Source organism: Penaeus japonicus, unplaced genomic scaffold, assembly GCF_977035675.1.
Source record: "Penaeus japonicus unplaced genomic scaffold, GWHDUDI00000001_assembly GWHDUDI00000011, whole genome shotgun sequence".
In the NCBI taxonomy this organism is placed as follows: Eukaryota; Metazoa; Arthropoda; class Malacostraca; order Decapoda; family Penaeidae; genus Penaeus; species Penaeus japonicus.
Genome location: NW_028234413.1, coordinates 36596817 through 36611816, shown reverse-complemented (window position 1 = coordinate 36611816; position 15000 = coordinate 36596817). Strand labels below are relative to the sequence as shown.

At 35.2% G+C, this 15000-nt stretch overlaps 1 protein-coding gene across 2 annotated transcripts; it reads left to right on the top strand.

Annotated features, from left to right (window-relative positions):
- Positions 1-447: 447 nt before the first annotated feature.
- On the top strand, positions 448-14462 carry LOC122262424 (tetratricopeptide repeat protein 17). 2 transcript variants are annotated; one of them, XM_043030418.2, is made up of 20 exons: positions 448-582; positions 3002-3139; positions 3949-4070; positions 4197-4308; positions 4858-5081; positions 5268-5435; positions 5631-5750; positions 5911-6077; positions 6224-6458; positions 6730-6870; positions 7009-7258; positions 7365-7589; positions 7891-8079; positions 8942-9020; positions 9571-9716; positions 9891-10147; positions 10340-10577; positions 11382-11539; positions 11955-12060; positions 13139-14462. In XM_043030418.2, exons 1-20 carry the CDS (start codon positions 463-465, stop codon positions 13268-13270), a joined length of 3327 nt encoding a protein of 1108 aa, XP_042886352.1. In that variant the 5' UTR covers positions 448-462; the 3' UTR covers positions 13271-14462. The 2 variants fall into 2 exon arrangements, with proteins under 2 accessions (XP_042886352.1, XP_086398151.1); XM_086542025.1 differs by having other exon boundaries at positions 9616-9716; positions 13139-13805.
- Positions 14463-15000: the final 538 nt, after the last annotated feature.

Here is a 15000-nt window from a genome sequence, read left to right as displayed (position 1 = left end):
GGTCCTGAGTGTGCATACATAATTATTTCAGGCATGTGTGATGAGAGTTATGATATGAAAGCGCGCGTTTGGAGTATTTTTGTAAACGTTGCCCGGGTAACGGAGTCAATAGCTCACTTAACCAATCAAATGCTCCCAACTGCGTGTTTAGTATGACATCATCGTCTATCTCGGCTAATCACGTGCTCCCGACCGCTGATTTAGCATGACGTCATTATTGAGTCAATACTGCTCTCGGCCAATCATGTGTTCCCGAGCGCTTGTTTACCATGACGTCATTGTCCATTTTTCTGGCACAATCTTTTTGCTTTTTCCAGAAATGTACGCTTACATAAATTCAAGTAATATTAGCGTATAATACCTTAAAATTAATCTATTAATTCCATAATACTTTAGTTTCTTGAGCTTAGAAAATATGGTAAAATATCTGCCAAAATTAGTCGTTAGTTTAGCATAAGCAAGATGGAGCAAGAGAGATTTAGTATTCGTTGTTTATTTCTGGCAATTTATACGTTACTTATCATCAAAGCATACTGTACCACACATTGGGTAGTGACCGAGGATGGCAAAATACAGGCTCAAGTGAGTAGCAAGTTGTTACATCGAAATATAATGCCATTTATAAATTACTGTTTTGACAAACTTCGATGGCACTGGCACACCAATAGTCTAATACTTAAAAAAAAAAAGGATTAAAATATTTTAATGATTTGGTAATATTTCAAACAAACTTCTCATCGGTTGAGTAAATTGATAAAGAAACATGTGTTTATTGTTAACTGTTTAAATATTTTTTTATTAGAGGTTTATCGAGAAAACTATGTTTGTGTCAATGGTTTTAGCCTCTAATTTTTATGCAGTGTGAATTATTATTAAGGGCTCGATTTTGGAGAACTAGAAGCATGCCAGCACTTAGTAAAATTAAGAAAAATTCCAGTTCGAAAATCCTCCACGGATAAATGACATTCAACCCTATACCCAATTTCAAGTGTTGGTTACTCTGAATCACACACAAACTTATATTTGTAAAAATTTTGTTGAAAATGTCCCCTCTGTTCATGAATGGGCTATGATTGCATTTAAGAGAAAAATGAATGGAAGAACTATTATATATACTTAATTCCTTATTTACAGTTCAATGCTATGTCTCACATTATGCATTGTTCTGTGGAATGGGGTCTGAAAGTTCTCCCTCGCTGAGCTTTTACTCTATGTCAGATATTTCAATGTTTATAGTGACATATAAGCCGCATATACTGTACTGCGTGTAAGAAATCACTTACCATATACTAGAAACAAGCCAGGGATACAGATAACTTTTACTACTTATACAGTTGAAGTATGGTTAATTTTGCTAGAAATTCTTGATAAGTGGAATCATTATTATTATATTTTTTATTTATTTTAGTATGATGAGAAATTAGTACATAGTTTTATTTCATTTGTGTGATGGTTGATTTTCTATCATGTTGCTGTTAGTTTTACATATTTACCGAACTTATTGTATTTAAAACAGTGAGGATAAATGTTTCAAAGGGCTTTCAAAATATGACTCTCTTCTAATTATATTAGGCATGGTTTAGCTAAAGCCTCTTGGAACTAGTTGTGATCTGGCAAAGGCTACCAAATCACCATGTATATTCCGTGCAGTATATGACAATAAATTACCAAGTAGGCTTACAAAGTCTAGTTTGCCAGGACACACATAGTGAAGATTTGTTGGTCTTAGACAGAGAGCCTACAGTCCATGTGTGTCAGTGGTGGATGCACTTATAACTCATATGAAATTCCTGACTAATTTTTAGCACATTTATTAACCCATTCACGACGGGGGCATTCCAGCCCTGCATGTTCCAATGCTGGGGTTCTCGAATGCATAGGCCTAAATCAGTTAAATAAATTATGCCATATGGCGTCACCCAGCGAATGGGCCTTGAATGCGCAGTACCGCAGTATACCACCCGTCCAGAGAAGGTTAATATGTTGGCACAATCAAATTGTATTCCACCTGTAAACAGAATGAATGTTCTTGAAAGTTGTAGAATGGCACTTTTACTAAGTCTTAGGTTTCACACTTGTCTAGTTGTTAACACTTCATTTTTTAGAACATTTAATTCACACTTGTCCCATGTTTTATAATCACAATGATTATGTTCAAGGAGACTGGAAAAAAGATAAAGATCTGTGACACAGTTTATTTATACATGCCAAAATCTGTAACATCATTCATATTTCATAAATGCTGTTCTGGATTTTTTTTTTTTAACTTCTTTGCTTCTTCCCATCCTTCTTCCCATCTTCTCTCTTCTCTTATTCTGCCTCTTCCTCTCTCCCTACTTTTCCTTGTCCTCTTCTTTGTCCCCATCTTCCTCTCCTTCTTAATCCCCCTTTCATCCCCCCTCTCCTCCCTCTTCCTCTTCTTCTTCTTTCTCCTCTTTATTCTCCTCTTCCTCTTTCTTCTCCTCTTCTTTATATAATTTTCCTCCTTTTGCCCCTCTTTCTCTTACTCACCTTTACCCCCCCCCCCTCCCCTATCTCCTCCCACTCTCTCCTTTGATTCCTGTTCTTTCCATACCTCCTCTTTCTCCTCTTTCCCCTTCTATTCCTTCTCCTCCTCTTCCTCCTCTTTCTTTTCCTTGCAAGTCATTTTAACGATGAAATGCAAAGCAAGTCTTTGTGTTCTGCCAAATGTTCTTTCTGAAACATATGATGTTTTGGTTTGTATTTTAATGTCAAAGGTAGACGATTCCCTTCATGTCAGTTGTCCAAGGCGAGGAAGTCATCCACTCAAGACAGTAGTCTCTCATTGCCAGATCTAAATTATTGCCAAAGAAGAAACTGTCCCAGCTCCTCTAAGGGAGTTTGGGACCAAATCCTAGTTTAAGTGTTCTGATTTATGGATGGCATGTTATTTTGTGCCAGTATACCAGCCACTCTTACATTCTTTTTTTTTTCCCCCTTGATAATTTTTTTTTTTTTTTTTTTTTACTCTATTTTTCAGATGGATTCGATCTTCCAGCTGCGTCGTCCCTATGATTTCCTGGCCCTGGCCCAGCAAGAACAGAGAGCCATGCAGGTAGAATCTCTAAAGAGAGATCTCGTGTCTCAAAAATCACAGATTGATCGCAACGAAGATAAGGTGAGATTGCAAAGATGGTATATTTATTTGTGTTCCTTTTGTTGTAATTGTATCAGTAATTGAAATCTTTACATGAATGATAGGGAAAAAAGGAAAAAAATATTATATAAACTTATGCGTACATGTTTTTTGTTGATAATGTTTCCACAAAATTATTGCCTTGTCATACTTTGTATGACACACAGCAATCTGCACTCCTGTGAGCATAGAATCTGCCAGCTTTAAAAAAAAGAAAAATCCTATTCAATAAATATGTATCCACAACTTCAGTGTTGAAGTACTGCAATTGTATCTGTTGAACCAATATTTTTTGTGTGGTATTAAGACTTTTCTATTGGGTTCAGATCAGGTGAGTCACCTGGCTGTAAGAATTGGCATTGAACCACTTCTGAATCACCTTTGTGATTCATTCATGCAATGATCCGTGGCCTACCTGATCTCACCTTTTACCCTGTTCCTTGATTTTTTTGGGAAAATTCTCTATTTCTGTTATTATTATTGTTAGTAGCATTATTATTATTATCATTATATATATGTATATAATATATATATATATATAATATATATATATAATATATATATATATATATATATATATATATGTATGTATATATATTTATATATATACACACACATATTTATATATATATATATATATATATATATATATATATATATATATATATATGTATGTATGTATGTATGTATGTATGTATGTATGTATGTGTATTGGGCAAATTATCAAATTAAAAGGCCAAAATCTCTGTGACAAGGAAACATTTTCACATACATTTCTTTCTTCATTTCAGGACACACAGTTAGAAGAGAGGATATACAGAACAGACTCAGACTGTGTGCTTGCTGGTCGCCCCCTCACTGAATTTGATCTTTATGCTAGCACTGTCGTCAACATGGAGAGTGTCGGAATCAGGTATGCTCTGACCTTTTGAGTTTAGTTGTTAATGGATTAATGTTGATAAATTTTCTGTCCATCTACTTTTTATTATCTAAATCTATGTAAGAGCTTGACCTTATCTCTTTCCCTCTACTCTTCCAGACTTGAGGACCACTTAGGACTAACCCCATCTGCCTCAGACAGTCTGCTAGAGCCGGACTGTGTCAAAGCCTTTGAAATGCCCTTCTCCATGTTTGCCTACGAACACCTGCAGGTAACACTTGTGGTGTTGTAGTGGTATTGCTATTTTCATCAATGGTATTGTTGTTGAAATAGATATGATTAACTGTATTATTATCATTAATTTATTGTCACCATTCTTAGTATTATTCGTTTTTAGATTATTACTGTTGTTATTTTTATGATTATTATGATCATTATTATTATTATCATTATTATTGTCATTATTTCTTGTTATTATTATTATTGTTATTACAGTTATTATTGTTATTATTAGTATTAGTACTATTTTCTTATCATTTTTATTGTTGTTATTATTATTATTATTATTATTAATATTATTATTATTATCATCATTATCATCTTCATTATTATTATAATCATCATTGTTATTGCTAAAGATATTTATATTGTTTGTATTTGTTGTAGCAGTATTGTTATTTTACTCTTAACATATAAACATTTTTTTCAAATGTAATAGCTTCAAGTTAAAAACAAAATTCTTATAAATCTTTTCAAAGATCGTCCTGAGTTGTCCCTAAAACATTCCCATTGCACATACTACATCCATATTCACCCCCAGGGCATCCGTTATCGCGACAACCTAACCACAACCACAGAGGAGGACCTAACGACAGTGGGTGGGGAGAGCGACGTCTCAGTGTGGGGTCACAGGGTCGCAGTGGCTCTAGTTACAAATTCAACATCCTGGGTGCTACACAACCTGGCCACGCAGTACTGGAGAGTAAAAGCCGAGCCCTTGAGAGCCACGGAATGTGTGCGGAGAGCTCTCCATCTCACGCCTAGGTTTGTTGGCCTGCTTCTCCCTCAGTCTTTTGTCTTGTTCTTGTCTGTTCTTGTTCCATTTCTCTTCAGTCTTGTGAGGTGGACTTGTGGAAATATATAACATAGCTTCTCATTGATTGGCTATCTGTTCTTGAGTGGTTAGAGACCATTTAAGAAAAAAAAAAATTATATTCCATGTTCTTTCAGAAACTACCGTTATATACCAATGGTTCACTTGGGCAACATTCTGCATCGAGCAAGACGATCAGACGAGGCAGTGCTAGTGCTCCATGCAGCGATTGACCACTACAGACATTCCCCTGTTGCACACATAACTTTAGGAAATGTTTATGCTACATTAGCATTTTATAATGTGTAAGTAAATGATTCTCTTTCTTTGTATTCTAACCTGTATCCTCTTTATCGTTTTTGTGATATTCTTTTTTTCTCTTTGTCTATTTTTTCCTTGCTTACCATTTGTTGAAATTGGTTTATGTTTGATATTTAAGTTATTGTGATCTGTTTTTAAGAATGTGAAATTAACAGCAACAAAAATATTTCTTTTAACAGATCAGTATTATGCTTTGAAAATGCTCTATATATGTCTCCTGGTGACCAGAGTTTACGTCGTAGAAAACATGCCGTTCTGTGTCATTCAAAATTGGAAGCTGCATTGGAAAACCAGCATCAGTAAGTAATATTGTACAAGTATGTAAGAGTTTTTTATTTTTGATTACATAGATATTCAAAGTGTTATTACCATTTGCCAGAACTGATTTGTTTTTTGTTTTTAAGTAATTTTTTGAGAAATCATACTGATAGCAGTGACTGATAATGTTCAACTTCTCAGGTCACTACAACGAACTTTAGGTGAGCTGAGAGATTATCAGAAACGGCATGAGGAGTGGTTGTCTCTCCAGCAGAAACTTCTCCTGGAGCAGGCTACTCCAGAAATGAAACTGGAGTCGAGATTGGAATATGAAGAGCAGAAAATCAGAGAAAGCACAGACGGAAGAGGTTGGTTCAAGTTAAATTACTACATTTGTTTATATTTTGGCAGTTGGGATTTTGGATCACTCAAGAGTAAGGGAAAAAAGTGCTTTGGTTGCATATCACTGAATGCAGTGCTTACTAGACCGTTACACATTCCTTGTTACTTGCAGGTCAAGACTGTTTTCAGTACCAGCAGGATGGCCATACATTCCTGAGTTGCAACATGCGACGGGATCAGCTGGAGCAAAGAGGCTCTCCTTCTGAGCTCCTCTTAGATCTGCAGAGTCTTCTACACACAGTGGAATCAGAGGCACTGAGATTAGGGCAGCATGTGCTTAAGAGAAAGCCCCTTCTCATGTCACAGGTACCACAGATCATGCCACTTCATCCAACCAAGACCTACCGGTGAGAAATAGAAGTTTATGGTCCTTGAGAGCATGTAATGTGTCTATGCATGAGAGATAGAATGAAGGAAAGTATCATTCTTTTTGTCTTATTCTTTCATAAGTAGTCCCTTACTACTTACCCACTCATTTCTTATCCATATATAGGCTAAGAATTGTAAAGAATCATACTTTGATTTGCACCACTGAGCATGATACTGCGATGTGTATTTCTATGAGAGAAATTTGGCAGATGATTGAATACAAGAGAACATTTGTTCTCCCTGTAATAGGAATGGTGGTACACCAGGGATCTTGGATGTGACACTTGGTGAAGGTTTCCCCACCCCAGAGCAATGCGAACAGGCACCTCCTCTCCCACAGTGGGATGACTTTCCTTCTGTTTTCCTTCCTGCTGAAAACAAGGGATTCTCGTAAGTATATGTAGGAGCACCACATAATTCAGTAGATGGATGAAAAGGGATTGAAAGATGACTTGTGTTATTGAGTTTTTATCATATACTGATGCTTCCAAATTGCAAGAGTTTCACATGACTGTTTTCCTTTTAAAGAGTTGACAGATTCCTTAGTGATGACATAGATGTCAGCTTTAATGAGGAACACCCTTTGCCATGGCATCCACCCATATGCGAGCGACTCAGCGATATTGTAGAAGGGATTGACGACATTCCTGGCATCAAAGAGCGGCACACATTAACCACCAGGAACCCTGATCCCCATGCTGTCCCTTACCTCATGAAGTATGGTTATCAGGGATCTGAGGCAGAAATAGGGCAGCGGATAAGCAGTGCCATGAAGAAAGTAAGTATTGAAGCGGTTCGTGACTTCATGACTCTGAGTAGTGTTAACTAGAAAGGATGGATGGATGATATTTTGTAGATACTAAATTACTTACTTAATCTTTTAGGGTGTTGGGCCCCAGTGGCTCCTCTACAACTTAGCTGGATTATACTGGCGGGTGCATGGAAACCTATATAATGGCGTAGAGTGCTTGAGGCGTGCGGTTGCAACAGCCCCTGAGGAGTGGCGTGATGTACCTCTAGTAAACACAGCAGCTTTGCTGTATACTGCAGGACATATTGATGATGCATTAACCTTGACACTACAAGCCGTTCAAGTTGATGACCAAGAAGTGAGTTGGAATGTGAATTGCAGCATATTTTTATGTTTATTTGATTTATTGGTTATTTACTAATTAAGTGTTAGGATGAATAGATGTACAATGTATTTGTAATGTAGGAATATTAATTATATCAGTTGCATCACATATGAAGCAGACTTTTAGTTATAGAACTAAAATAGATCTTGGTAATTATATCAAAATGAAATCATTGTGCTGTTTGAATTGTTTATTTGTCAGTTAGTGTGTTTTTGTGCTACTAATGATATTTGGATTTTTTCCTTTCTTTTTTTTCCATTTTCAAATCCATCAGCCAGAAACAAACTTCCTGTTGGCTAACTTGTACTGTGGGAAAGGAAACTTAACGGGCGCATGGCACCACTATGAGCGCGTGCTGGCAGCCTCCCCTAACCACCCTGCTGCTCTTCAATATCTGACTGCTCTCGCATGCCATACCCGACCTCCGCACTCTGTCCGACCTTTGCCCACTTGCCAGAATCAGGTAGATGGATGGATTATAGATGTTGGTCTTGTTTTTGACTCTCTATTTCTTTTTATTTATTTATTTAGTGATTTTTTTCCCCTTTTTTCTATTTCCTGTTTTTTGCTCTCTTTATCCTTTTCTTTTTTATTTCTTTTTATTTCTTGCATTCTCACTTTTATTTTTGTTCTTTCTCTTTTTTTTCCTTTTCCTTTCTCACTTTCATTCTTTGATTTTCCACTCTTTCTCTCATTCCTTTTCAGTCTTTCTCTCTCTCTTTCTTTTATTCTTCCTTTCTCTTTTTCATTAACTATCACTCTTTTGCTCCTACTCTCTCTCTTTCTTTCTCTTCTCTTTCTCTTCTCTTCTCTTCTCTTCTCTTCTCTTCTCTTTCTCTTGTTCATACATTATTTATGCTTTCTTTTTCCTATTCCCATATTTGTTTTATTTGTGAAACATTATATTCATGATATATAATGTTATATGAAAGTCTTACTATTATTTCATGCATCATGGTTATTATTGATATTATTATTTTATGTTGATGATACTATTTTGAGAGTATTTTCATTACTACAAATGATTTTAGTTTGATAATAAATAGTTGAATAATATCCTAATGCTTTGAGTAATGTATTTGGAGAGGGTCACATAAGGCTGTTCTTTTTATTAAGTTTAGGCTTTGAACTTTTAATGATTGAGCTTGATGGTTTCCATATGAGAAAATGTGGATGTTAATGGTAGGATATTTCAACATTAACCTGAACAGTCTTGATGTAAGAAAATGTTGATCTTACCGTGGAATTTTTCAATTGATTTTTCTTTTGACAGGTTTGGAAATGTAGATACTAATGCAAAATTCACTCATATGCTTAACTTTAAGGGCGGAGTTGAGGAAGGCGTCTGCACGACAGACGGAGGTTGTCAGGCGGTTGTGGATGCTGGATCTGGCGATGATAAAAGTAAGTGTTATTTTTCCGTATTCATTTTTAAGAGTTTTATTATTTTTCCCTTTATGTTTTTTGAGGGAGATATAGGAAAAATATTTCTGGTATTATGGTCATTATTGTGAGTGAAAGAGATGGATTATTGTGGTTTCCTTAACAAAGCCTTGCATGTAAGGTATTGTTGCAGTATGTCATATGAGTAATCATCAGGGAAAATGTACATCTGTTATTGCAGAATATGGCAGCAAATGATGCAATGCCGTTAGTTTAGTTGACATTCTCTCTTACTTTTTAGTTTAACTCATTTACAGAATTATGGATTTCAGACATATGTATTTGAAAAAAGAAATTGAAGTGATATAGGAAGATATTTATGCATTTAAAGATTGTGTGTGGATCTCACTTACAACTTATAAAAAAGGATGTAGATATCATGATGATTATGATCATATTGCAAATTTAAAAACCTGTGCAAGGACACAGCACAGCTGGGAATGGTATATGATATCTTCTATTAGAGCTCATTTCTGATTATCATTATTGAAGGAGTTACTGCAATTTACAGATGAATTGCTAGAGGAGATTAACCTTGATCTTGAAATTGAGACAGAAGAGAATGAAGACGAAGACAAATCTTCCTCATCCAAGCCCTCAGCCCCAACGGAAGACAAGGGCAAAGGAACAGGGGACCCACAAGGACCAGAGTCAAAGGTAAATGATCAGGTTTAGTGTATTATTATTATTTTTTTTTTCATTTTGTTTTTTTTTTATGATGCATTAACCTTGTATTTATTTATTTTCTATTTTTTTTGCATTGTTATGTATCTGTTATCAAGAGTAACAAATAGCTTGTTAGATATTAAACACTTTTTTTCTGTTCTCTAGATATCCAACAAGCAGATTCATGTCCGCGTGGGCCTGGGTGCAGATGACGCGACGTTGACAACAGCCGATGCAGAATCCAACCCACCCGCAGACACTCCTGCCATTGAAGACGACCCACTGCCAGACGTCCTCTTGAGGGTGCGGGAAAGGGTAGCCTCTCCCCCACCCCCTCCACACGTTTGTGATCGTGCCAATAAATTGAGTGACGTCAAGCATTTCACCTCCACTTGGCTGTCTGTCTCTGCTAAGAATATTGAGTGAGTGTTGTACCAGTGCAATTGTAATGTATGGGCATGTGACTAAGGATATGTTGTAGTTCCAAGGTGTCAAGTGTATTGAGTAATGATGACTGGACTTTCTGTCTATATATGTTCGTATTAACTTGATGTGAAGAGACTCGTGTCTGTATGTAACAAAAAGTTTAATCCAAGATTGCAATGCATTTCCAGCATATCTGACTACCTTGTGCCCAGTCCACAAGTAGGCACACCCCTGGAGGAGCCTGTGTGTCGAGGAGATCTCCCTGCATCCATGCACACTCTGGACCATTTAGCAGGCATTAGGCATCGCCATCTTCTACCTCACTTCCCAGAAATGGGTTTACGTGAAGCTCTCCAAACCCTCACTGATCGCACACCTGTACCTGTCGACTTAATGGCTACCAGAATTGCAAGATCTCTACAAAAGGTATGCATTTTTTTCATGGTTGATGACTGCAAAACTGAATGGAAATATTGAAGAGGAATTACAGTATTATAACGGTTCTCGTTTTTAGTTAGAGTATAAATACTGTCTAGTTTAGTAATTTTGTTGAAATTGATATTACACCAGCTGCAATCATTTTCTACTTAATAGTTGATTAATAGTTGACTTGAAAACTCATGTTCATGACTTTTTAAGATTCTTATATCCATACATTAATAGCTGGCTGTACAAATTATTACCATTTTAGACATGATAAGCAATGGAAATTATTTTTGGCTTTAACATGATTGTATTTGCCTCTTATTCATGCGTGAAAAATATTATAGTTTAGTCATGCTTAGAAAAGGTTATTCTTATTCTGGCCAGGATTTGCAATAAGTTATCTGCCCTTGAACTAAAGAAATATTAAAGGCCCCAATTGCATATTACCTATAACCAATTGCTTTCATTTCTGTAGAAATTGGAACACTCAGCCCACTAATTGCTATTCATTAAAAAAATAATAATAATGATTTATAAGAGAAAGAAACCATAGGAAGGATTTATGGTTCATTTCTATAAGAAAAACTTCTGTATCTAAATCATCGGTTTCCTCCATTTAGATGCAGCCATATTATGGAATATTACCATTTGTAAAAACCAGGTAGACAAATTTTTGTCCCTCATCAACTCTGATGAAGGGATGCTTTCAGCTTTATAGATAATTAAAATACCATAATTTTATTTTATTTTACCACCATACCCTGTGATAGCAAAAAAATATTTATAAATGTTACCCTTCTCCAGAATGAAACTTCATGGGTAGTGGCAACAGCAGCAGCATTATACTGGAGAGTTGTGGGCAGCGGAGAAAGAGCAGTGGATTGCCTGCGCCACACCCTTCATCATGCGCCACGACATATGAAAGACATTCCATTGATATCTTTAGCAAATATTCTTCATAGGTATGTTTTATCTTTTATTATTACTTTATTTTTTTTCATTCTATTATATATCAAGTACTTAAGCATGGTATTAACCCACTCACGACGGGGGCATTCCAGCCTTGAATGCCACAATGCCGGGGCTTTCGAGCGCTTAGGCCTAAATCAATTAAATGGCTGGCACAATATTGTGCCGCCCGGCCATTGGGCTTTTGAATGAGCGGTACAGTAGTGTACCACCCGTCCAAAAAGGGTTAATATATGATTTAGATCTCGTGGTTTATTCAGAAAGGTTGGAATTGCTATTGCTCATAAGGGTTGAATATAAAGAATCATTCTCATTGCATGGGAAATCTGCAACGAGTTAATTGATTTTCTCTTTCTTTTTTCTTTTCTTTCTGTTTGTATTTTTACAGTGTATTTATTGTTCTTTCAGGGCTGGCCTTTATAACAATGCCCTTGTTGTAGCAAATATGGCATTAGAAATTTCACCAAAATTTGTGGTCATCCATTTCACCATGGCGAATATATATGCAGCTAAGGTAAGTTAATATTCTGTTTGTCTTTAATGTACTTTAATATATCGTATTGATATATTTGTTGGTGTATGAATGCACTTTTTTGTGATATTTGTTTTGTTTTATTAAGTCAACAGAAGTCAGGAAGCAGATTCTTAAGATATATTGATACCAATTTTAAAATTTAGTTAATCCTGTTATATTTCTAAAAGAGCCAAATAGACCATTTCTCCCGGAGAATGCCTTCCTGCAATGCCTGTTTGTTGAAATCAAACTATGACCATTTGGTTTTAGTTCTTACTCCTGGGTGTGAAATTTGAATTACAAACAAGTTCACATTCAGAACGTATAGAGTTTTTCAATGCAAGAATAGATTGCTATACATTGTTCTCGTTCAAATGTAGTATAAAGTTTATTGTAGTTATATCAGTAATTATTGCAATCTTTCCATGTTGCTTGTTCATGTACTGCTTACAGTTGTGGTCATGAGTAATCATATGTTGTGGTATATTACAATTTTCTCATTTATCAATGAGGACATTTTACCAACATGATATATCTTAACCCCATTCGGATGGGCTTATGTAAATGACAAGGGGTCAGCCATTTGGAAGGGTTATTGTTTTTGCCCAGTTCTGAAATTCTTCTCCACTTTTTTGTGTTTCGTCATGTTGCGACACTTAAAGCAGGTACTGGTTTGGCTGTGTCAATGTTTTGGACAAATGATACTTGTTGTTTAGTCTTGCCTTACACTTAGTGTAACATCACTATCACAAATTGATGGAACAATAATTATGAAGTTTAGCACAATATTTTCTTTAATGCAATCAAGAAAAGCAAAATTAATTACAACTATATACATTCCTCATCCTTCTCACTCCTAGTGCCACTTGACAAGACAGCCAAACTGGCAGTGGCACCTTACACATATCTTATACAGCCAGAAACGCTCGTGGCATCAATGTGCTGCTGCCTGTCTGCAAGGAGTTTATTGGAAATGACTAATGCCCCAATAAAAGATTCATGTGAAAGTAAGTAAAGAGCAGTAATACTTAAAATGTGTCAGTACATCACTATTACATAAATTTTCCCTTAATTCCAGGGTGATCTCGAGAAAGCAACAGCATTCTACCAGTCTACTCTAGCTCTCCAGTCATCCTTTGAACCAGCCAGGGATCGGCTAAGAGCTATACAGTGTGCTTCAGTGGGCGAGGAAGCAATAACCAAAAATTGATTTTGAGGTGTCATTTCAATTGATTATGGCATGCAAAGGTGTGGAAAAAGAATAAGTCTCAGACTAAATTTGTGTGAACTTGCACGCCAAGAACAAAAACTTGATCAATGAAGACAATGATTTGAATTTATTCATCAAAAATTTCCACTTGCTTTGATTTCATCTGTGCTCTTCTAAGATAGATTATCAAAGACACAAAGACAGAAAGTCTTGACATTCGTACATAGACTCAGTTACTTTTGTTGTACTTTGGTTGTAATTATTCAATACAGCATTCCATAGAGAGAGGATTGTAAAGGAATTTTGTTCAGGTAGAAGGGCCACTGAGAATGTCTTTAAAAGAGAGAGAAGTATTGGTTTTATTATGATACAGTATAGTTATTTCTGTTGGGAATATGTGAAGGTAGCTATCACATTTTGGTTAGAGAAAATGATTTTATGGGAAATTTGGTGCCTATATGGAAGGAAAATAGGAAAGGGATAAATGCAGTAGATATATATTTGGTGTATATGTGTGTGTGTGTGTGTGTGTGTGTGTGTGCACGTGCATGTTTTTTCCAAAAGACTTTTTAGTTTTTAATACATTTTACACTTTTATTCTAAAATCTACATATTATAATATGTACAGAGAGAAGATCTTTCATTGAATTTTATTTAATCACCAGTGGTCCCTTTCTCACTTAGAACATTCCTCATAAATCACAAACACAAAAGTGACTAAAAATTCCTTAGGTGTTCCTTTTCTCGAGACACATCCAGTGACATATTTACGGTGTATAGGAGTTACCTTCTACTATTGACCTGGTTTCTGATTTAAGCGTCTGTGATGAAAATCCGTGTAGAAATCTGCGTCGGTGTGATGCAGTGTACGTTTTTTATGGCCTTTTTTTGTTTGTTTGTTCATCTAGGGTTATGTATGAAAAAAAATGGCATAGCTTCATGGCATTGGCAATTTTGACATGCTGAGATTTTTCAGTTTTGATAGATTTGTTTTGTTTTTGTTGATTTATTTTTTGCTGGTGTATGTTATTATTTACAAGATTGGTATGAAATGCTGAAATACTATACAATATTTTTTTTTTTTTTTTTTATCAAAGGATTGCTTTCATAATCATTATGTAAGTTGTTGCATGTTTTATATATATATATATATATACATATGTATATATAGATATATATATATATATATATATATATATATATATGTATATGTATATGTATGTATATATATATTTATGCATATGCATATGTATATGTATATGTATATGTGTATATATATATGTATATAATATATATATATATATATATAATATATATATATATATATATATATATATATATTTCTTTTTCTTTTTTATGTGTGTATATATATTTATATAATATCTTTTTTTAATTTTTTCTCATCAAAATATGCATCAGTTGATAATGAGAGATTACAAAAAAAAATGTTCCTATGATATTGTAGGAAGACTGTATTCTGTTCTATAGAATATGGTGCAAATTTCAAGTCAGAAAGGGCCATAGCTCATTATACAATTTCCCTCTCTCAACCAAAATCAAACTAGACTTGAGTTTTATCTTAATAGTCTTTGATGCCAAATATAAATCCAGTCCAACAGTCCCTTCAATAGATATAGGTCCTGAAACCAAGACATTTATGTACCAGAGTCTGTGGAATGGACTCGGTATGTCTAAGGCTAGCATTACAGATATTCTGTTGAAGTCAATGA

Bases quoted from the DNA above. Each gene is read 5' to 3' on its own strand.
- LOC122262424 (XM_043030418.2), top strand. From the start codon at position 463: ATGGAGCAAGAGAGATTTAGTATTCGTTGTTTATTTCTGGCAATTTAT. The intron at 583-3,001 runs GTGAGTAGCAAG...TCTATTTTTCAG, and splicing joins ATGGCAAAATACAGGCTCAA to ATGGATTCGATCTTCCAGCT. The intron at 6,459-6,729 runs GTGAGAAATAGA...TCCCTGTAATAG, and splicing joins CATCCAACCAAGACCTACCG to GAATGGTGGTACACCAGGGA.